This window comes from Pongo pygmaeus, chromosome 5, assembly GCF_028885625.2.
Source record: "Pongo pygmaeus isolate AG05252 chromosome 5, NHGRI_mPonPyg2-v2.0_pri, whole genome shotgun sequence".
NCBI lineage: Eukaryota > Metazoa > Chordata > Mammalia > Primates > Hominidae > Pongo > Pongo pygmaeus.
Genome location: NC_072378.2, coordinates 78,537,295 through 78,562,204, shown reverse-complemented (window position 1 = coordinate 78,562,204; position 24,910 = coordinate 78,537,295). Strand labels below are relative to the sequence as shown.

General features: G+C 33.8%; 1 protein-coding gene across 2 annotated transcripts in view; it reads left to right on the top strand.

The window, feature by feature from the left end:
- Positions 1 to 24,910, top strand: part of PHIP (pleckstrin homology domain interacting protein) — a 137,994-nt gene that overhangs the window by 5,744 nt on the left and 107,340 nt on the right. For both annotated transcript variants that reach the window (XM_054490176.2, XM_054490177.2), the window contains exons 5-6: positions 11,787 to 11,937; positions 12,029 to 12,127. In XM_054490176.2, coding sequence (XP_054346151.1) covers positions 11,787 to 11,937; positions 12,029 to 12,127 — 250 coding nt within the window. The remainder of the gene's footprint in view (positions 1 to 11,786; positions 11,938 to 12,028; positions 12,128 to 24,910) is intronic.

Below are 24,910 nucleotides of genomic sequence, written 5' to 3'. Positions count from 1 at the left end.
CCCATGCCACTGCCCTCCAGCCTGGGCGACACAGTGATACCCTGTCTCAAGAAAAGAAAAAAAATCTTCGGAAGATACTATTAGTATAATTACTTTATAGATTCAAGTATGAAACAGGTCTAAAAAATAAAGGAAAAATGTTTAGTTAATACCAAAAATAAATTATGGTTAAGGCATTGTGGATAGACCTCTGGAAAAATTGTGCTACTGATTTCTACTGTGACTTGTTTTTATGGAACACTGAACATTAAGAAATAATTTGGGTGGTTGACATATCCTGAATTGATTAGAGAATATGCAAAGCTTTTTTTCTTTGGGTAATCATCAAATGACATTTAGGAATATATGAAGAGAATTTGGCTATTGCATCTGCCTCCTTCTATACAGTTATTTGTGAGATTTACAACCATCACAGTAGTTTGTATTCTTTTTGGAAACTGTCAGAGAAGAGATGTCTTGACTTCTGTTTTGTCAGTCTGTTTATATATATTTTAAACATAATTTAAGAAAGACTTTAGCTTTAGGTTAAATAAATCCTAATCAATTTCAGTTTTTTAGTTGATTCAGAATTTCTTTGTAAGTTAGTTTTTGGTTTTCTTTTTTTTTTTTTCCCATAATCTGGAAAGTTGTGGATGAATAATAAGAAAATAATAATAATAATAGTCTAATGCAGCCTCAGCTTAAGTTAAAACCAATTGACAGTCATTCTTCCCTTTCTCAAATTTTATGGGTATTTACCATGTCACTACAGAATTGTAACAAATAAAATGTATCTTGTACAACTTACTCTGAAAAAGTAATACTAAATAGGTTAGTTTCATTCTTACTAGTAGTTTCCTTGTATAAATTTCAGAATTCATAGAAAAATATCTGTAATACTAAGCTAAGTAGCCTTTAGTTGCCAGAGAATACCAAACATAACTTATTTAAAATAAATTCCTATTTTAATGCACTTTTACTTAGAAAAAAATTTTTAACAGCTAATTTTAGGATATTTAAGTTGCTTTTGTGGTTATATCTAAAAGTGGCAAAGGCTATTATAGGAATCAAATTTAAAATTTTAGAAAGACATTTTAAATGTGAACATTCTCAGTTTCTATTATTTTTTGAGAAGCTATGTCAATGAAATTATGAGGAAATTGTGAGTTAATAAATTACTTTGCAATGAATAATGTTATTGGACCTATGGAATATAGAGGAGTGTAAGCATTTTATAACAAATTGGTGAAAATGATAACATGTTTTTTCTTGATGGAATTTGATAAAGCAGGGTACTGAAAAATCACAAACTGTTATCTTATTGAAAAGTGATGAATGTAAGTTGAGAAGTTACTACAGAGAAGGCAATCATCAGTTGTGAGGCAGGTCCTCCTTTAGTTATTTACCTTACACACTCAAAAACAGCCATATTTGAGCTTAGGCATCACAGGTAAGAAAAGGATGGTTGGATCAGAAGTTTTTGATAAGAAAATTTAGGTGGCAACATAGTCGAATGCAACTTCTGCTTATATTAAAACTAAATTGTAAGGAGAATGAGATGTGTGGTATAGGTAAGCCCTAGGTTATCCATGACAGTACAGATGGCTATGGCAGGTTTTTTTTGCAGAAGAGACACGGGAAGAATTCATGTACAGCAGGCCTTCCTTATCTGCGGGTGTCACATCTGTGAATTCAACTGTAGATCAAAATAGTTTAGAAAAAATATATAAAAAATTTTTTAAATACATTGTAACAATTATTTATGTAACATTTACATTGTATTAGGTATTATAAGTAACCTAGAGATGATTTAAAGTGTGCAGGAAGAGTGTAAAGGTTATATGAAAATACTGTGCCAGTTTATATGAGGAATTAGAGCATCCTGGATTTCGATTTTGGTGTGGGGTTTCCTGGAACCATTCCCCCGTGGAGATTGGAGGATGACTGTGTTCTGGACTCCAGCTGACCCATGGTCATGTGTCATGGTCCATTTGGTCTCTGTCATGAATAGAAAAAGGCATGTAACTTGTCTTGGCAAAGGTTATAGTATAATGCAAGAAATACATATCTTGTGTTTGACTCTGGTTTAGTTGTTGGGTGTAGAGACACTAAATTCTAGGTAACTTAGTGAAACATCTGTTGTCTGAAACAACTTTGCTGTCATTGTATAAGAATTGTGTTATTTTGAGTACGGTGCTTGAAACTGAAACATTAAAAATGAAACTGGTCGTTCAAGATTATTTACATTGGGCTTAGTATAAGCAGTTAAAGGATTTTTAGTCTTTAAATTAATACACAGTAACTTTTCAGCAGATTCCTAGATTTGAGTTTAACGTTTTACTAATAATGTTTTAAAGAGAATTTTAAAATTACACAAATTAGCACATATGACCACTTAAACATCAAAACTTGAAAATTTGTTATTTTAAGCAGTTAAATGTTTTCATTTTGTTGTATTTTAAATTATTTTTTATGGAGCATCCCTGCTTTGGTTTATGGAAACCTCAATTCTGAATAGAGTCTCTTTTTTTTTAGCAAGATATAATAGGTTTATGATGAATAAAATTTGGAAGCGTAATATTGCATTTTCTTTTTTTGTTTGTTTTTCTTTTAGTATTGCATTTTCTTTAAATGACAAATTTGTGTTGGCAGTTGTATTGATAATGTAAACTGAATTATTATCTGAATGAATTCTTAACAGTTGACTAAATTCTGAATATGACATATTCTTTGAAGCTTGTTTATTCACAATTACTTGAGCAAATAGACCATCGAGATTAATTTTGACACTTAATAAGGTTCTATATTAATTTTATTATAATTATAAAGAAATAATAGGCATCTAAGGGTCCTTCTGAGAATAGTTACCCAGGTTAGAGGACTTGACTTGAACTGACTTATATGGGTTCTATTAAGTTTTTAATCAAATCTGTGTGTCGATGGGGAGAAAACTAAAGTTCTAATAAGGAAGCTGTAACATAATAAAAATATCAGTAAACTTGGAATCAGGAGACCTGGGTTTGATTACTATTTCTCCTATTTTCCAAATGTGTGCCCTCAGACAAACTGCTGCCTTTGAACTTCAGTTTTCTTTATGTATGAAATAGGGAGAATACTTAAGCTTATGTGCTCATGAAGATAAATAAATTTTGAGAACACAGCACAGAGTAAGTACTCTGTTTTTCTGTGGAGAAGCTATTACAGTTAAAAAATCAGAAAATGCATTCTTTCTTTAAAGGTTATAGATATAATTTAACCCACACTGTTAGTAACAGATTTATAATTGTAAGCTTGGGTGTTTTTAGAATTTTAGGGGCTGGGATTTTAATATAGGCCTTACACAGTAATTAATTATCACATAGTGTTTCTATAAATTTATATTTCTATATTGTATATTATATAATAAATAATAAAATATAATTAATGTATATACAATATATTGTATTTCTATAATTTTGTTTATATGCTACAGTAGTGTACAAATAAGAACTATATTCCAATAAACTGGCCTTTTAGAACTCAAAAACATAATAGAGAGCAGAAGTGTAACTAGCCTTTTATATCTGACAAAACTGTGAGAGAATAGATGTGAGATCTGAAAAAGTGACTTTTTTAGAACCAATTAGGTGTTCAGAACATAAGGATGAAGTGAAAGCCTAGTTAGACAGATGATACTGGTGCCAAACAGTAGGGTCTTATTTTCATAATAATTATATGCTAGAGGAAAGAAGGGCACTTCTAGGTCTTCACAGCTAAACCAAATAATTGGAATGAATATATTGATCTAACATCACTTTGAAAAGGTTGTTAAAAAGATGCTCAAATTTTTTTCCTATTTAGATTTACAAAGATTTTGTTCAACATGAAGGGTCAATATGTAATATAGAATGTAATTAAAGTAACAGCCAACTGTTAGGTATGGTACTAACTGCTTCATATGGTTTAATTTAATAATTTATGACTACTTTCCAAGGTGGTGACTGTTGTGATACCAGTCATACAGATGAGGACACTGAGGCTTAGAAAGAGTAAATGTTTTTCCCACCCTCAGCCTTAGCAACTTTAAACCCAGGCTGTGTGACTTGAGATTTCATGGGGTTTTTTTGTTTATTTTGTTTTGTTTTGTTTTGTTTTGTTTTTGAGACAAAGTCTTGCTCTGTCACTCAGGCTGGAGTGCAGTGGCATGATCTCGGCTCACTGCAACCTCTGTCTCCAGGGTTCAGGCAATTCTCTCCTTCTTCAGCCTCCTGAGTATCTGGGACTACAGGCATGTGCCACCACGTCCAGCTAATTTTTGTATTTTTGGTAGAGATGGGGTTTCACCATGCTGGCAGGGCTGGTCTTGAACCCCTGACCTCAAGTGATCCATCCACCTCAGCCTCCCAAAGTGCTGGGATTACAGGCATGAGCTACCATGCCCGGTGAGATTTCGTGTTTTAAACTACTGACCATTTCTTTAAAAACTGAGTAGAGTTCTTAGTGACTGTATGTCTGGTAGAATGCAGCAGCTTCCAGATCTGTTGTATTTTCTTCCCACTGATAACACTTGCCTTTTAACAATACCTTCCACTGAGATAATGGCAAAATTTTTTGGCTGAGAAGGATGGCTGTTTATGTGAAGTAGCATACTATCAGAAAATGTTGTTTTAGCCAAAAATGCAGGATAATAAACCTCTCAAAGAGCTCAGTTTCTTGTTTCTTCCATACTATAATTCACATTCTCAGAAGATGACCCTTTTGTTCAAATTACAATGGGTAATTTTAGACATATTTTATATATGTGATCTGAAAAAGGGATGATACAGATTTTTGACTTGGGCCGAGATGGACAAGGAATGAGCAGAGTTGCTGCTGTTTCACAGAATTCTTTTGTTCTTGCTGATGGAAACGTTGCTAGAACCATGAATCATTCTTTCGATCAGGGGGTGGTAAACTAATGGCTGCTGTGGGTAAATTGTGCAGGAGATCTGTTTTTGGAAGGCCATCAAGCTAAGCATGGTTATTGCATTTTTAAAGAATTGTTTTTAAACAATAAGAACATGCGATGGAGATAGTATATTATTCTTAAAGCCTCAAATATTTACCATATGATGGTTACAAATGTTTGCTGACTTGCACTCTAAATAATATAACATGATATTTTACAAAAAGGATACCTTTGGCTAATTCAGATTTTAACCATGGAAAAGGATTAAAATGGATGGACAGTTAACCAAAGATTGTTGTTCCCATAGCAAGCAACTTAACTGAGAACGGAGGTGGAAGGGACATAAGTTTGAAAAAGCTCTGACTAGCCTCCTGGTTTAGCCAGTAGAGGTGTGAATCTCAATGGGATGGCATCAGGATTTGCATCCATAGGGCCCATTCTTGCATCTTATTGGAGGAGAGAAAATGTTTTGTTCATCAAAAAGGGATGAGAGCTAGGCATGGTGGCTCATACATGTAATCCTAGCTACTTGAGAGGCTGAGGCAGGAGGATCACTTGAGGCCAGGAGTTCTAGACTAGCCTGGGCAACATAGAGAGACGCTGTCTCTAAAAAAATAAAATAAAAATTAGGGGTGATGTAACGCACCTATAGTCTCAGCTGCTCTGGAGGCTGAGGTGGGAGGATCGTTTGAACCCAGGAATTTGAGGCTGCAGTGAGCTGTGACTGTGACCCCTAGTCTTGGTGACAGAGCGAGATCCCCCCACCCCCTTAAAAAACAAACAAAAACAAAATCAGGGTGGATGAGTTTAAAAAGTTTTGAGCACTACTGATACATGGGCATTCTTGGGGAAATTTTAAAAATAGTAATAATAAATTTGGTACTAACTCTTTAATCTGTTTTTACTTTCTAATTTTAAATTAAGGGTTTAGAGCAGTATAATCTTATAAATATTGTAGTTTTATCTTCTACTTTTACCCTTAGAATTTTTAAAAGTGTTCCCTTTTACCTATAGGAATTTATGCTTTTATGCTAGTTTCCTTAGTAGTGCAAGTGAACTGTGAAATGTTTCTCTTTTTCTGGCTCAGTTTAATGTCTGTGTTGAAAACTATTCAAAATGTCTGTTGTGTGACTTGCTTATATCTTGCACATTGATAGATACACATATTTGAGGTAATAGGTAATTTGTGTGATAGTATGAATTGTAGGGTCCAGAGTTAGATTGATATGGTTTGACTCTCTCATGTGCTGTGTTTGAACTTGGGAAGGTCTCAATATCTTTTTAAATAAATTCTATAATTTCTTTATAGAATGGGAATAATGATAGTATATACCTCTCAGAGTTATGAGTAGTTCCATGTAAAACTTACCACACTTACCATAGGGCCTGGCATTCAGTGTGCAGCCAATATATATTAGCTATATTAGTATAATTTATCACACTGACTTTATAATCTGGTCATACTTTTTATGTGTTGAATGTTAAGAATTTGAAAGCACCTAGGGTCACAGAAAGTAACTCGTATATCAGAAATTGGGGATCTTGAGGGGTTATTTTTCCCCTGAAATAATATCGTATGGCAGATTACTGAGAAACCACATATATACAATATAGATAAGAGATTTTATTATTATATTATTTTAAATGTGTCTTTTAATTATTTACCAGTGAAATAAAAGCTAATTTAAATTAAAAGCTTAAGTTTATATTAAAGATATGGGGTTCTTACTAACTTGAAAACTGAAAATCACATTTGTATATCTGTAAATAATGGATTAATATTTATGAAGAATATGAATATGATTAATATGTTTATAAAGAATGTTTAGAAAAAGGTAGAAAAGATTGTTTTATTTTAAAAAATATTTTTGTTTATTCTGTGTGTGTGTGTGTGTGTGTGTGTGAGAGAGAGAGAGAGAGAGGTATAGTTGAGAGCAAAAAGATTCATGGCCCTTGCTCTTTTGTAGTTAATGGTGAAATAGGAAAACATTAAATTACACTTTTAAATGTATAATCACAAGCCGATATATTGAGTTAATAAAGGAAAGTCACAGGAAGTGTGCAACCAAGAAAACAGACTTGGATTGTGTAGAGTATAGAAAAACAAAGGAAGTTACATTAGAGGGAAGATCTGAGACCCATGGAAGAGTTGTCTGGGCAAGGAAGTATGGGGAAATGCAGAGTGTATGCTATATGATAAAGTCTGACAGGAGAGAGAGATGATGTGTAAATAACCTGAAAGAAGGCCATGTGTTTGAAACGTGAAAAGTGAGAGTTGGAGAAAGGGACTGGGAATGTGCCAGGTGAAGCTAGAAAAATAAGAAGTGACCATACATGCATTTCTGGGCTGGTAGACCAAGTTAAGGATTTGGATCTTTATCCAAAGAGTGAGGAAAGCATCAGAAGTGTTTTAAGTAGGGGTGACTTGATCCAATATATATTTTGGAAAGAACATTCTAATTGCAGTATAGAGAATAGATTTGAATGGGGCATGAGTGCATATGGGAAAGGTATGCGTTTATTGCAAAGATTATTTGGACTGTTATGGAGATACAGGTAGATGGATTTAAAAATAGGAAGGAAAAATTAAGTTGAACTTGGTGACTGCTTGGATATTGGGAATATGATGGGAAGGAGGAAGGAATGGACTGTGTACAAAATGCAGCTCCTTGGTTTCTGGCTTCTAAGGTTGGATAAATGGGGTTGACATCCACCAAGGTAGGGAACACTTTAGTGGGGAATGTTTTCATGAGGATCCATCAATTCAGTTTTGCATATGTTGAGTTTCAGATGCTTTGGGGCTCTAGAGAGCTGTTTAAGAAAGTTTGATATGCAAGTCTATGCTATAAATAGAAATTTGGCAATCATTGTTATAACAGTTGTCCAAAGAGAGAGTATACAGTGAGAAGAAAAGGGGATCTGGAACTGGACTCTGGTACCCAGGATCTTAAGGAACTTCACTATTTAATGGCTATATAGAGAAGTATAAGCCTAAAAGAAAAATGAGAAGGAATGGTTGGAGAGGAAGAAAGCAAGCCAAGGAGTGTCACGAAAGTTAAGAGAAGATAGTTTGCAAATGAGGAAGTGTTCAACAGTTAGGTGAAATATTATGGGACATTACATAAGGTATAGATTTAAAAATGCTTATTGGAGTTATTGATAATTGAAGGTGAACTTTTGATAAGAGCTATTTTTTGTAAAGTCATGAGTGTGGGAGCTAGTGTGGAGTAGAGTGAGGAGAGGATGGGATATGAAATGAGATGGACTATGGACCATTCTTTTAAAAACGTTTCCGGAGAGGAAGAGAACGGGAAAGGGGTAGCCAGGATATTTGGGTGGGGAGGTGTTGGATGATAGCAGTTAGGCAGGATTTTTGTTTTTTCCTAAAGTGGATGCAAAATGATCATGTTTACATGTAGATGGGAAGGAGTTGGTTGAGAGGAAGTTAGTGTGCATACTAGAAGGTGGAGGTCTAATTTATAGTGTAGGATTTCCGTGCAGTCAGGTAAGTTAGGATTCAAAGCATAGGTAGAGGGATTGGATCTTAAATATTTATTAAGAGGGATAGTTGTGTTAGTAAGAGATAGAATTGGTACAGGTGTAGATAGGTTTACAGATTTGATGGGGAAGAAACAGAAAGCTTCAGCTTTAAAAAAGGTTCTCCTGTAAAGTAGGTTAGGTCATCTGCTGAGAAAATGAGGGGTGGGGAAGAGGATTCTTGGGAAAGAGAGGATAATAGCATTGTTAGTTAGTCTGTTTCCACTGTTCTTTCCAGAGACCCTTTCATGGTGGTACCTCAGGGACTGCTAAGAGGAAGCAAGTAGAGAGTCAAGCATTGAGATATGTGTTCCCTGATGCCACTTAAGTAAGAATACTTTGAGTACCTTTACTTTAATCTGTTTTGTCTAAAATTTTGTTTGAAGACACGTTCTAAGGCTTTCTTTAAAAAGTGTTTTAAAACTATTAGAATTGGCCAGACGCTGTGGCTCATGCCTGTAATCTCAGCACTTGGGAGGCCTGGGGGGCGAATTACTTGAGGTCAGAAGTTCGAGACCAGCCTGGTCAACATGGCGAAACCCCGTCTCTACTGAAAATACAAAAATTAGCCGGGTTAGGTGGTGGGGCGCCTGTAATTCCAGCTACTCGGGAGGCGAGGCAGGAGAATCACTTGAACCTGGGAGGCGGAGGTTGCAGTGAGCCGAGATCCCGCCATTGTACTCTGTCCTGGGTGACAGACGGAGACTCCGTCTCAAAACAAACAAACTCACCCCAAAACTATTAGAATAAAGAATTATACCATGTAAAGAAATTTTACTGCATCTGTTTTTATGTGCTGGGATAGGTGCTAACAAAATGTTTTGTTTTTTGAGAGTGGGGAAGTCAGTAGTTTCTGCATATTCTTAAATCTTCATATATCCAACTAGAACTTTATTAAGCACTTAACTGTAAGTAGTGCATTAGGTATTGGGTAGACAGAGGTAAACATGGCCCAGTCTCTCCTTATTCAGGACACAGACAAGTAAACTGGCAGTTTTAGTATAGTGCATGAGTCTTAATGAGCCCCCAAAACAGGGCAAATAATGGTAGGGCTTGTGTATTTTTTGGGGGAAGAAGATCATAGCTGTCATTAGATTCTTAAAAGTCTAGGTATCAAAATATATTAAGAACAATTAATATGTCAAGTACTACACAGTGCTAGAGGGATGAAAGGACATCGAGGAGTATAATGTGCTGTGGGAACACAAAGTGTCCAAAAAGGGGCACAGGTGGTGTAAATAGGTCATGGAAGGCAGTGAGTGAGACATAGACTGAGACATGAAGGAGAATGAGGTGTAGAGGTGAGCAGGTAAGACAAGATTGCCAGCAGAGGGATCAGCTTGTATAAAGTCTCAAAAGCCAGAGAAAGCACAAGGAATTTAAGAACTGGAAGTATCTCTTCTAACTTTAAAATGAAAGTTGATTTTGAAAAATTCAAACATTCTAAATCACCAAAGAAAGCTTGAGTCAGAGTAGATTCATAATGTTTTATTGAAAGATAGAATATTACAGTAAGGATTTTCAGTTTCACTACCTGAAAATATATTTTGTCAGAGGATACTAAAACAGGATCATCACACATCTGAAGTTAATAAGTAATGAACTTCCGTCTTCTTTAAAGTAAAATTTTTAAAAGGAATTTTGATCAGTTAAGTCACATTAAAATAATCATTTGCAAGCTTAGAACTGGAAGCAACCTTACAAGTATTATAGACTTCTAAATTTTATTTTTAAGTAAATTATTTTGGGGAAGATTAAAGAAAAGTATATGATTTTAAAAACTCATTTTGGTAAGTTTTCTTTTAAATGCTTTTTTATTTAGCTAATCATACTAGTGTTTCCTAAAGTATGTTCTGAGTGAATGTGATAGATATTATTAGGGAAAAAAGAGATTCTGTAGCTAAATGAGTTTGGGAAATTATCTCAGGATTTCTCAGAGACTTCAATGTCAGTGTGCTTTTTGACTGCAAAACAAGGAGGTAGTGTGTATAATTCATATGATACATACTCTATTAGAACTCCTTTTTCCAAAAGTACTCATTTTACTGGCTTATCACCTACTGTATGCCAAACTCTGCTGTTTTAAATAATCTTACCAAAGATTATTTGGTGGCAGTATGGCTCCATGTTATCTTTGTGAAAGGAGTTTATTTTGATAAAGAGTAAGGTAGGTTTCTCCTGTTGGCTTCAGTTTAGATGGGTGAGTATTAGCTACCTTTAAAAACATATCGTTCATTGATTTCTGCAGTTAGAGTATAGCAGGTATTGCAAGATGGAATGAGATGATTTAAATCCTCACCTCCCCCCATATCAGTCTTATCAAAAGGAATTCATGTTAAAGTTGCCATTACTTGGTAAACTTGAGGAACAATTTTCAAATTTCTTGGTCTTAGGACCCCTTTACACTTACTAAAATTTATTGAAGTTCCTTTATTTGTGTAGTTTATAATCTGTTGGTATTTACCATATTAGAAACTTAGCATTTAACATATTAGAGACCTATTAAATAATACTAATAAACTAATCTCATGTTAATATAAGTAACATTTTTATAATAATTATTCCCAAACAAAACAAATTTGTGAGAAGCGTGGCATTGTTTTACATTTCTGTGAATCTTTAATATCTGGCTTAATAGAGGAGACATTTTCCTATCTGCTTCTGCATTCAGTCTATTAAGACATCACATGTTATGTGTCCTGTGGAAGCCTCCACTGTGCATTCATGAGAAGAAGTGAAAAACAACTAATATAGTATTATTCATAAGTTTTTATCTGAGCGACCTCCAGGGGTTTCCAAAACATACTTTGAGAACAGCTGAACTAGATAATACTGTGGAAATTTTTTTCTAACTTGATAGCTAATTATAAAGTAATACAATAGTATTTTTTTCAATATAATTTTATTTAGATCGTGAATATTGTTTATTTACTGAAAGACTAATAAAAATATTAGCATTTCATATCATGGTTTCAAATGCCGGTATAAATTAAGCAGTATTTTGAAGTTGTTCCAGAAGTGCTCAAACTTTTTATAGTGGGTAGCTTTATTTTATGATTGAAAGATATTTAAAGCAGCAGTTGGAATTTTGCCTTTCTCTCTGTAAGGTTTTTGGTAAATTGTGAAATTTTGGTAAATTGTGAAAAGATGTTAAGTGTTCTTAAATTTTTTAATAACAAACTATCAGTTGTTTTTAGTTCTTAATTATTCTGGAGATTTGCTTTACATCAAAGACGCAAAACAAAATATTTTATACTTGGATGAATTTTTTTATTGTTGCTCAAAGATTTTGAAAATTAAAATGATAAACTGAAACATACTGTATTTGTCTTTTACATAATAGGTGAAGTATTACAGACACTTAGCACCTGATCACTTGCTGCAAATATGTCATCGACTAGGACCTCTTCTTGAACAAGAAATTCCTCAAAGTGTTCCTGGAGTACAAACTTTATTAGGAGCTGGAAGACAGTCTTTACTACGCACAAATAAAAGTATGAAAATTTTCTCATAGGATTTAGACATACTTTATCTCACTTTTGTTTTTGTGTTCTTTGTATGCATAAAAATACATGTGTTTAATAGGCTGCAAGCATGTTGTGTGGAAAGGATCTGCTCTGGCTGCGTTGCACTGTGGAAGACCACCTGAGTCACCAGTTAACTATGGTAGCCCACCCAGCATTGGTGAGTTGTTTGAGTTCACTAGTAGTTAATAGCCTCTTGGTAAAGAGCTTTTGAAAATGAAAAGGTTTTTTACTTACTGTGGTATTAGAGAACTTCATATTATGTACATCTGCATTCAAAAAGAAAAAAATAGATTTTTTTTCTTATTAGTAGTTTTAGTAGTGAAAAAGTCATGTATAATTAGAGATTGTGCACATTGCACCTTATGTAGGCCAATTAGCTCATTGGAATTTTATTTTTACGAAAGTTCCATATTAAGGTATATATTATTAGGTCGAGTTAGTAGAATCTATATAATTCAGATTAGTTATAATGGTAGGAGACAAAAATAGTTATCTTTTTAAGAGCACAGTACTTTTTTTTTTTTTTTCTTTTTTTGGCTAGAGTTTCAAAGAGGGAGTACTGATGCAAGTATGTCTTCTTGAGATGCCTCCTAGGTTCATGCCTTTCACATCTGGTACTACCAGGCCCTTGCCTTACCTGGATTAATACAGCATCATCCAAACTAATCTTCTTGCCTATGGTGTCTCCTATCTCTTCCAGTATAGTGTGTAACACTGTAATAGTAACCTTATTCAGTTCTACCTTTGTTGTGTCACTCTTCTGCTCAAGATAGTATAAAGAGGTTAAGATATTTTAATAGTGTTGTACTTTCTCTAAGTGTACTCCTAATTTTCAGAGACCTTCAAAGTTCAATCATAGCTTATTTTCCACTCTCATGTTCCTGCCTAGCCAGGAATGTTACTCTTCTTTCTTCTACCTGTTCAAATCTTACTTAATTCTTTTCTGGATACTTATTATACAGATAGTAAGTTTTATATGACTTTGGTTTGGCATTTATATATATATAGATAGATACATATTTCTATCATTTTACTTTCAACTTTTTGTTTCCTTTTATTTCTTGTGTTTTAAAAATATAAAAGTGGCTTTTAAAAATACGATATGACAATCTTTGTGTTTTATCTGGAACATTTAGTCATTTACATGTAATCATTGATGTACTTGGGTTTAAATCTACTATCTAACTTGCTGCTTTGAAGGCAATCCTTTTTTCTCTAATTGTTTTTAAGATTTTTTCTCTTTCTGGTTTTCTGCAGTTTGAGTATGATATGTCTTGACGTTAATTTTTTTAAAAATTTGTCTTGTTTAGATTCTGGAAATGTCTTTTACTGACATTGAAAAATTCTCAGTCATTATCTTAAAATAACCTCTGTGTTCCTTTCTCTCTCCTTTCCTATGGGACTTAAACACTTTATCCGCTTTGTTATCCTTTCTTCTATGTTTTACATGTTTTTGACTCTCTGATGTATTCTGAATTGTTTCCTCTGACTTAACTTTTCAGAGATAACCTATGTGATATATGTGTGGTGGGTAATCATCTATGATTTTTTTTAAAACATAAGATTGTCCTGTTTAAATAATTTCAATATATAATCTTGCTATAATGAACAACCATTAAAACAACAAAAAAATTTGAGAGACGAGGGTATATTTGTACTTAGAAAAGTATTCTAAGGTGGTATAATAGGTTTCCTGAAAGAAGGGAAAGATAAAACATTACAGGAGTTTTCCCATTTAGGAAAAGTTTATCCTGTCTTTGAAAAACTATAGATCCATATAATAAGGAGAACATGTTATGCTTGTTCTTTCAGTACATTGTCAGTCAGGCCTGTGGTAGGTAATCAAAGTGCAAGAATGATTGATGGTAAATAACATTTGCTTAGTGAGTAATTCCTGTATGCCAGACACTGTTCTAAGCATTTTCTATTTATTTACTCTTTTAAAACCTTAAATGTTCTATAGGTAGGAACTATTGTGCTTATTTTACAGAGGAGACTGAAGCATGGAAAGATTTTGGTAACTTGACCAAGTTCACACATGCAGTGAGAAGTGAAGCCAGGATTCAACCCAGACTGTTTGACTCCATTATGCTATGCTTTATTCCCAGTAAACTAAATTTATTAATAATAACACTTGGCTACTCAAGAAAATTGGTGTTAGTCATTTTTTGGAAAAGCGTACCAAATATTTATAAAATCAGATAAAATATTTTAGGCCACGTCATTGATGGTCAGATTAGTAAATACTGCTGACAAGGAGAGAGGAACATTTATCTTCCCTTATTCACAGGAGATACATTCTGAGATCTGTAGTGGATGCTGGAAACAACAGATGGTACAGAACCCTATATATACGTATGGCAAAAATACCTTGGGTTTTGCATCCAAGCATAGAAATGTAATTGATTCATTTAGGTAACAGAATTAATTGCCAAGCAGGTGATTGATGTACCTTTCTGAAAGACTATTTTATTTTTAGAGTTTAAGATAAATTTTTTTTCTCTCTCTTCCATTGTGATTTTCAGGAAATCTTTGCTTTATGTTAAGAAACACCTGTAATGGATTGCCCATTTTGCCTACTTTTAAAAATTGTATTTACATATATTTTTTGAAAGCACTACAGAGAAGCTAGACTGATCAAAATGACTAAACTTACATAGTCATAGTTTAGTGTCTGTGTTTTGCTAGAGTTCACCATGGTATATATTTTGTTTTATTATCACTATAAAGTTATGAACAGGATGGTGATGGGGAGAAATAATTCATCAGTCTTCTTGCCAGAATAGTTGCCTGCATAGTGGTACAATGCATTATTTCAAGCTGTTACAGTATGGTTCAGAAGATTGAAAAAAATATATATGAATGTTTGTAGTACTGACTTATTTCTTCTTTTGTTGAGTCTTTGCCATTTTCTGTCTGGCTACCTTTAAAAGTTTTCTTTGCTCTTTCCTTGGTCAGTGTGGTATTACCAAGTATCAGTGGAGGTAAGAAAAAACTCTTGACATTTTAGCTTTTCTTAAGATACGTACATAGATTTAAACTTTTAATATAGATCCCAAATATTGAAATTTTGACACATTTGGGGTAGTAGTTTTTCTTTAAATAAACTTTTAATTTTGGAGTAAGAAATAATTTACTGAGAAGTTACACAGATGGTTTAAAGAGCTCCTGTATACCCCTCATGCAGTTTCCCCAAATGTTATACTTTTGCATTACCTGGTCTATTTCTCCGAACTACTAAGCCAACATTGGTGCATTACTGTTAACTAAACAGCAGACCTTATTCATATCTCACTAAATTTTCCCACTAATTACGTTTTCTTATTCCAGGATCCAGTCCGGGATACTGTACTGGACATAGGGTTTGTTAATTTTTTATTGGACTTCTTACTGTAGTTCAGAGGATAATTTTAGGTTAAGCTTGTGGCAAAATTGGATTTTCTTAGATATTTCAAACCATATGGAAACTGTTGGACCTCTTGAATATCTCACATTCATCTCAAACTTAAAAATACCTAAAATGTAATTTTTGACAGTCTCTGAACCTTGTTACTCCAAGCCAGAAGCCTGGAGATAATTTTATTTTAGATTTACTGTTCATTTCTTATGTCTGTTTAATAAATAATACCTGTTTATTCTAGTTTCTTGAATTTGTTCTCCATTATCATTGCCACAGCCACATTTCAGGCCTTGGTACTTCTTGCCTGGAGTCCTACATTATTCATTCCCTCGCTAAGTAAATATTGTATATCTCTAATTATATCTGGCACTGGGCTAGGGTCTGGAGTTGCGGATAAGCAAGAACAAGGCCTCTGCTCTCCCAGAACTTAATTGCTACTTGAGCCCCTGTCCCTAGTCTGTTACTGTATGTATCCTAGGAGTCAGATTCTAACCAGGGTTTTTTAACCTTGGCACTGTTGAGACATTTTGGGCCAGATAATTCCTGGGTGTAGGCAGCTTTCCTATGCATTGTTGGATGTTTATTAGCATCCCTGGCCTCTGCTTGCTAATTGCCAGTAGCATCCCCACTACCCCCTTGTCACAATTTAAAAAGTCTCCAGACATTGCCAGATATCTCCTGGGCAAAATTATCACTGCTCTAAACTTTTTGAAGTGCACATATTACCATGTCATGCCTCCTCCTTTCCCCCATTGAGAGTGACTGAATGATAGCGTCAACCATTTTAATGTGTCACACAAGACTGACCTTTTCCCACTTTTCCTGCCATGTCCTCACCTGCACTTTGTGCTCTAGCTTAGTACAACTCTTTGGCAGTTCTTAGCATCAGCCATGTTGGTTTTCATCCTTTTGTCTCCTCACATGTTTTATTTCTCCCTGGAATGCCCCTCTGTTTTCTGTACATTGTACAAATATCTGTTTATCCTTTAAAACTCAGATGTTAAACTGGGCATAATTAAGTGGTTTTACTTATCTCTACTATTGATTTTATCACGTGGTTATGGCTATTTATTTACCTTTGTTTCCTCTACTATACTGTTAGGTCCTGGAGGACAGACATTATGTTTTATTGCTCTTTAGAGACCCAACTCTTCAGCATTAGTAAATATTATATAAAAAGTAGTAGGTAGTTGATGAAATTGATACACTGGGATGGGACAAGTAAAGTTCAAAGGTGGGTAAGGCATTACAAAAATGGAGTGAAGGTTGGTAGAAAGAAGAGAAGCTTGATCCAAGAATAGCTTTGTGGTAAGAGAAGATAAAATCACCAAACCAGAAGCTGATTTTTAAGAAATTAAGGTTTCTGAGTAGACTGAGTAGACTGAGTTATCAGTTCATTACACTCGGAATATAAAATACATACCTATACAATTTGAGAAGCCACTTGAGCTTGTCTCAGTGTTTTCTTACCCTGTTTTATTTTATTATGTGCTTATAATTCCCAACTACTTTGAACCTTTCAGTCTTTGATGTAAGTTGTGAAAATTGAACTAGAACTCAGTCTCAGCAAGAGACCCAAAGTGGTCCACCTGCCTTCCAGTGCTCTAGAACCTCCTTTAATACTGTTTTCAAAAGCAAAGACAAAAGATCCCACTGATCTGTTATTATTACTAGCTTCTGATTCTTTTATTGTGGAAGAGAGATGTGAGTGTGTACTTGGCATGGCAGCATTTACTTCCAAAGGTATTAGCGAATCTTTGGTATTGTCCTTTCTCTTACCTCCATACCCACATTATGCCTGTTTTCAGGTATAGTTTATTCTATATTTGCTTATACTTCAGTAATAAATGTGCATGAGTAAGGGGAGATAGGAAAGAAGAGACCTAAATACATTAAAAGGGTTTTTAAGGTTAAATTTGGAAGTTGGTTTAATGCATGTTTATCTTGTGAAAAAGATTGTAATACATTAAAGCAATTTCTGCTGATTGCTTTGTTTGCATTTTTCTTACATTCGACATGTTAGCAAAGTAAACTTTTTATCTCTAGGTCTTTCATTTGTCATCTTTTTTGGTGTTTTGCCTAAGTATTTCTGTATTTTTATTTTACTTGTCTGTGGAGGGTTGCTATTAAGTTCTGCAGTTTTGGGTGAGGATAAGGAGTTTTGAGAATCCTGATTCTTAAACATGTTTGAGTGTAAGGAAAAAACTTTGCCTTGAAAAGTAGCTTCACTACCCAGACATCCGATTAATGCTAAGAAGCCTTTGCATTAAAAAAAAAAAAAAAAGTCTTAAATCTTGTCTACATTTATAATTTTGTGATTCTCTGAGAAAACTAGTTTGAATAAAGATAGCAAACAGTCACTTAAAGCTAGATGCAAATCTTTGTAGAGAAGACTCTTCTTTCTCACCTTGTGCTATATTTTGCCATATTTCCAATATTGTGTTTGAATTATTCTGTAGCTGGTAATTTCTTAAATTTATTCAATCAAGGTTTTTTTTTCTTAGACTCTTAGGTTTATGTTTTTCCTCATATATTTCTTACATAATTATTAGAATGATTTTTTTATATTACAAATATATGAGATTACATAATTTTAATATATAAGTTAACAGTTACATATAATTCAGCAAATTATAGGATATAATGTATGGGGTTTTTTTCCTGTTCACTTATCTTTTTCTAATATGCTGTATTCAGTTTTTTCTTTCCATTTTCTTAATCCATACTTTATTCCTAGTTAGATATCTACTCATCACTTATTTAAATGTATTTATTTTAACCTATTGTTTCTCAGTAACCATTTTTACTTTTAGAGCTCATTTTCTTCTGTTTTTCTAGTCATAATTTTAGTCTTATAAAGGTTTTATACTTCGCTTTTTTTTTGTTTGTTTGTTTAATGATTGTTGACTCAGTTATATTCTTTTTTGTCTTGGTCTTTGTTTTTTAGTGTTTTCCCTGAATGGTCTTCATATTTCTATTTGACACAGGTTTTGTTGTTTTATTAACTGTTTTCTCCCTAGCCCCCTCCCCTGCCTTTCTATTTCCTCCCTTTTTTTGCCTGTTAAAAACAGGTTAGCTGTGAGAGACTTTCAGGGTGTATTAGCATTTTTTTTTTTTTTTTAGAGAAATAATGTTCATTATGCCAAAGTATCAAATGTACAAAATATATATATATATTTTTTCCTCTGCTTAAATTTCTTTTGAAATTAATGGTTGACAAAAAAAAGGGGGCGAAACTTTGAAGAAATGAAACTCCCTTAGGTGAGTTTAAATTGTTGCTTTTCTAGCTAGCTGTGTTTTAATTTCTTCTGTAACTAATAGGATAACATTTGTTTTTAGGTTATAGATGTAATGAGGGATATCCCCTCTACTTTATATAAAACATCTGGCAAGCAATTCCGGTAGTAATTAGGAATCACTAGCCATTTTCCCTTTTAGTTTGCATCACATATTTTTCCAGAGTGATTATTGGGATTGATTTTGTTGAATATATATCTGTGTAGGTGAAGCAAATTATGATATTATTTTCTCATAAGGTCATGACTTTTTACTTTGAATTTCTTCAGGGATCCTTTGAAGTTACATATTCAATGTTTTCTTAGATATCTTTTGGACCTGGGAAGTCCATGATCAGATCAGGCTGAATAGATATTTTTATAGACAAAGGAATAATTTGTTCAGCTCCATAAGGAAGCCTCGGGGAAAATTGGTCTCCAACAAAAGTCTTTTAAAAAGTAAAAGAAAACTATGTTCAGTTAAATTAACTTTTATGACACATGAAGATTTGATTGTTTAAGGACAGTCCATATCAATGTTAGTATAAAATACCTTTGAATTTGCAAAACATTTCGTCTCGTCTGTTTTCTATAGCAACCCTTTAAGGTAACCCTACATTTTTAATTTAATTTTATTCTTTTGAGATTGAGTCTCGCTCTGTTGCCCAGGCTGAAGTGCAGTGGTGCAATCTCGGCTCACGCTCACTCCAACCTCCTCCTCCCAGGTTCAAGCCATTCTTCTGCCTCAGCCCCTCAAGTAGCTGAGACTGCAGGCATGCACCACCACACGCGGCTAATTTTTGTATTTTTAGTAGAGACGGGGTTTCACCATGTTGGCCAGGCTGGTCTCGAACTCGTGACCTCAAGTGATCCACCCACCTCGATCTCCCAAAGTGCTGGGATTACAGGTGTGAGCCACCGCACTTAGCTGATCCTACTTTATTAATGGGGAAACTGAAGCTTAGAAAAGCAGTAACCAATGACATTATATCTCTCTTTTTGTGTGTATATGTATGCATGTACCTCAGATCTTATGCTTTTAACTTTATGTCACATTTATATAGCACCTTTTTGCCTTCTCTGTGAAATTCTTTATGTGTTAATGTGCCAGCTCTGTCCATTTGTTGATTTGGTAATAGCAGTTGTTTGAATTTTGCTTCAGTATTTGAACTCTAGAAACAATGAAACATGGTGTGTTCTTTTGAAGTTTTTATATAGTGCCAGATACTTATGAGATCAGGTATTTAATTCCTTGAGAAAGTGTTGATAATTTTGGTGTCAAGCTGATTAAATTTTTTCTAAAATGAAATTTTGTTTTGAGAACCCTTTGATTTTTTTGCAAAGTTAGCTTTTGCTTTTAGTTATATCCTTTCCAATTCATTCTCATTGTGGTCAAGAGAAAACTGCAATGAATTATCCCAAAGTAAATCTTACTATGTATGTTACTCCATTCTTTTCTCCCCCAAAACTTCAACCCATTATTACTGGAATTTAGTCCAAAATACCTAACGTAGCTTAGAAAGCACTCTATATAGTCCGCCCCCCTACCTTCTCAGTCTCTTCTCTTGACACTTGCCCTTTCTGTGCTCTGTGTGCAAGTCAATCTTGACTTCTTTATGTTGCTTGAATGCTATGCTCTTTCTAGCCTCAGGCTATTGCACATGCTGTTTCCTCAACCTGGAATATGCTCCGCTCCCATCAGCATTCTGTGGCTGTTCATTTTTCAGGTCTTAGTTTAAATGTCAGTTTTTCAGAGAAGTTTTCCCAGACTCCCAGATATCCACCCCTCAGCCCCAATGTGTTTAGAACCCTTTTGCTATATATTTCAAGATTTCCCTATACCTTCTGTTTGATAACACTTAACATTGTTGTAAGTCCTTGTTTCATGTCTTTCTTCCCTGCTAGACTGCAATCTCCATGAGGGTAAGTACCATGTCTTTTCTTTTTCCCTCTTATATTCTCTAGCCCATATTTGGCTCATATAGGTGCTCTATAAATGTTTGTTGACTCAAAATTGAGTGATTAAAATGTTTGACATTAAAAAACCCACCTAACTTAAAAAATGTTTATTTAAAAGAAAAATAAATTGTTATTAAAACAACTGTAAACATTTTAAAATATTTAAAACTGAAAACATTATGTCATTGTGTGTTTTCTACTTGAACTAGCATCAGACTGGTTTCCAGGAAATAAAATAGGAGGAAGATTAAATACTATTCCTAATAATTATCATATCTACCCTTTTTATTAGTGCTCTTTATGTACTTGGTTCATGAAATTTTTTGCTTACTTCTTAGAATCATCTTTTCATTTTCTGTATTTTATTTCAGTTTAGTATTTGGGTTTTCCTTTTCAGACATTATTCATCTTTATGGTATCTGGTAAATTTTAAAAACATAGTATGTTTCAAACAGGAGGTGCAACTACACACCAAAATTGAATATCTAGAGATCTGGAAAGTAGCTGCTGTGCATAGTGATTATTTTAGTTATAGTATTAAAGCAAAGAGAGAAACTCTCATGGGTGCTATGTTGCTCAGGTGACTATTTCCCCTTACTCTTCTATTCCCAATACCTGCCCTTGTTTTTTGTAGACAAAAAGGTGACTACAGGATTATCTTTTTATATTGCAACCCAGTTCTTTGTACTTTAACTGAAATTGGGACTATCATTCATTATAGTTACTATTATGGTGATTTATTTGTCCTGTTTCTATGTCGGTTGGTTGCTATTTGCTGGTACAGTATGATGTAGAGACCAGATGGTACTGTAGAAGTAAACCAACCTGTGCTGAATAATTTCCCAGATTAATTCTGGCCCTCGAATTATGAGTATTTGGTTGTCATTACTTCCTTGATACCCGTATTAGTAACAGGTCTTTCCATTGTGGCTCTATAGTGAATTAAACATTCCTCCTTATACGATTCCCTCCTAAATAAAATTGAACCTGAACTGTCTTTGACATGTTTCTCTTTTTGTTTAAAAATTTAATGGGAAAGATCACACAAACAAAACTTACAACAAAGTTGATGGCCTGCTTTGTAGTATTATCTTACAGCTTTCAAATCAAAACTGATGTGAATTATTTCTTTATAGCATGTCATTTTTTCAGTCCATTTTCAAATACGCAATTGTCATTCTCTATAGCATAATATACATTCATACACTGTAATATGCTTAGGCATTAGTGTTTCTTTTTTATGATTAAATAAATTTAAATTCCTTTCATCTTTAGGTTTATTTTTGTCAGTCTTTGAATTTAAGCTAATCTCTTTAGATATTTTAGAGTTTTCATACTGCTTTTTTGAATTCCTTGAGGTAGATTGAGTTATAAAAAATTAGAATGAGCGTATGCTCAATAGAGAAAGTTTAGAAAACAGAACAGCTCAAAAATTAATCAGTCTCACTGCTTAACTGCTATACATACTTTGGCATGTTTTCTTTCAGTCTTTCTTTTCTAATATTGATCTACATAGGCAGCATGTAATAGTTAAGGGTACAGTCTTTGGCACCAGACTGCCTGAGTTTAAACCTGGGCTTCACCTCTAGTAAATTACATTTTATCCTTTGGTTTCCTTACTGGTAAGGAATATCTGCTTATTGGGAATAATGGACGTACCCACCTCAAAGGATTAGTGAGGATTAAATGAGAATATATGTAAAATACTTAGAATAGTGCCTGGCATGTAGTAAAACACTCAGTAAATACTAGCTGTTATTCTCTAAACTTGCTACGCATCGTAAGAGTGTTCTGTAGCCTTTTTCCTCTCCTCGTTGTGTATTGTATGGTGACATTTATACCCACATTATTAATTGCAGCAGATAAGACTTTTTTTTTTAATCATCAGATTCTTGAAGTCCTAGTAAAAACCTCTCATAACTCTAAACCATGGTTGCTTTCCTCTTCCTTTATAGCCATTTTCTCAAGGGTTTGATGCTGGCTTTAGCATAACTTCTGTTAGAAAATTATGATTAGCAATTTTTTTTTACCCTCATATTTCCTTTTCATTAAAACACTTTTGTGGATCTCTAAAATGAGCAACATTTCAAGTAATTTTATGCCTTATTAAATACTTTATGCCACACAATACATTTATCTGATAGAAATTCTGAAATCACCAACACCATATATAGACAACTATTTGGATTTGTAATGAACTAATGAACTTGGAAGGTCATTTTTGTGTAGACATTACTCTCTGATGTCTAGTCATGAATATAGCATTATTTTCTTGGAAAATCTAATTATCATGTAAAATTGGAGATGGCACGTATGAGGGGTAAATCAGTTTGGAATTTGTTTTCATGTACTCTTAAGTTACTCAAGTTTAGTGTCATAGAGTTCCAAACTCTTGTTTTACAGTGATAGTTACCAAATGTATTTGTAGAAAGCCAAAGCCTTTATTAATACAGATTGTGGAGATTAAAATGAAACCTGGTACTGATTATTTAGAAGTTACTCCCTTTTATATTTTAATTTAGGAATCATTTCTGTAGTTGTTAATTATAAATTATAATTACTTTTGCATTTTATTTACAGAAAACCTGGGAGCTTTCCTTCCAAGCGTTTTCTTTAATTAAAATCACAGAATAAAACTAGTCAAGACCAGCCATGGTGGCTCACGCCTGTAATCCCAGCACTTTGGGAAGTTAAGGCAGGCAGATCACTTGAGGCTGGGAGTTCGAGACCAGCCTGACCAACGTGGCGAAACCCTGTCTCTACTAAAAATACAAAAAAAATTAGGCATGGTGGTGCACACCTGTAATCCCAGCTACTCAGGAGGCTGAGGCATGAGAATCGCTTGAACCCAGGAGGCGGAGGCTGCAGAGATTGTGCCAGTATACTCCAGCCTGTATGACAGAGTGAGACTCTGTCTCAAAAAAAAAAGTAAAACTAGTCAAAAGAGGATAAAAAATGAATTAAATAAAATTAATGAAAACCACCTCGTAAAATACTGATGCTTCTTGTCTGAGTACCCCCAATTCTGCATCAGAAAAGGCCCAAATTTTACTGAGATACCTTCTGAGTTACATGTTCTTGTGCCTCCTCACTTAATTCTTCTATTGTACAAAAATTGGTTCTCCAGGTTTTAGAATCTACAGCTACATGCTTTTCCTTGCATTTCATTGGGCTGCCAGTAGGGCTCTGCTTTCATGAGTTGGCAGAAGTTGTAAGCACTGTTTTTGTGGTCCTCCATTTCTGATTAAGAGGGAACAGCTTTCCTACACTGGAGTAGGTATTATATAGCATATTATATTGTTATTAACAGTTAGAAAACAATAACAACAAAAAACACTAACCTTTGTATTTTGTTAATTCATAGTCATTTTCATTTTTTTCCAAGTCATTTTTTTTAACCATGGTTAATTTTGATCTTGGGTAATTTATTGCAGCATTATCATGTGTGCTTGTTCATTTTACAAAGATCTTTGCAAAAGGGGAAAAAAGTCTAAACATTTTGATTTTTTTTAATCATGTATTTTTCTAGTGCCCTCAAAAATGTATTTACTAAGGTTATTGCAGATACTCTTTCATGGCAGCTACCTTTTTCTTTCTTTGTGAACTTGGTTCAAATGATGTAGTGAGAGAAAATGAGGTAACTTTATTATGTTTATCTTTTTAAAAAATCATCTGCATTGAAAACTTGGGCCCAACAACAGGAAGAAAGCACCATGTTCTAGATGGAAAGATGTCAGTTTGGTAGTAAAGTTAAATTTACATTTCCAACAAAAATTTTGTAACTTTCTGTTTATTTTCAAAATTAACAAATAATCAAGATACAACTTTTTTAAGTGGACTTACGAGAGGAATACCCAAATAAATATTAAAACATCATTGACTATAAGATTAAAATTTTGGTATTGGCATATAAATAGACTGTCAGTCATGTCAGTGGCCCAGCACAGAAAAAAAAATACATATATATATAACCATATATACGATAATGTAATCAGAATTTAATAGAAAAGAATTATTTAGTAAATGGAAAGGCTGGAACAAATAGTCAGTTACTTGAGGAAGAAAAAATAATCTTTAGAGACCTCATAATGAGTATTATAATTGTAGATGGATTAAAGAGTTAAGTGAGAAATCTAAACCACAAAAAAGTAAAAGAAAACGTAAATAGATGTTTATTGTACTGTTGGGCTGAGTAGGAGGACTTCATATTAAAGCAGTAGAAGATATTAATAGAATTGACTATGTAAAATTTGTGCAATTGTGGGGTGTCAAAGAACAGCATAATATGAAAGCCAGGTATATTGTG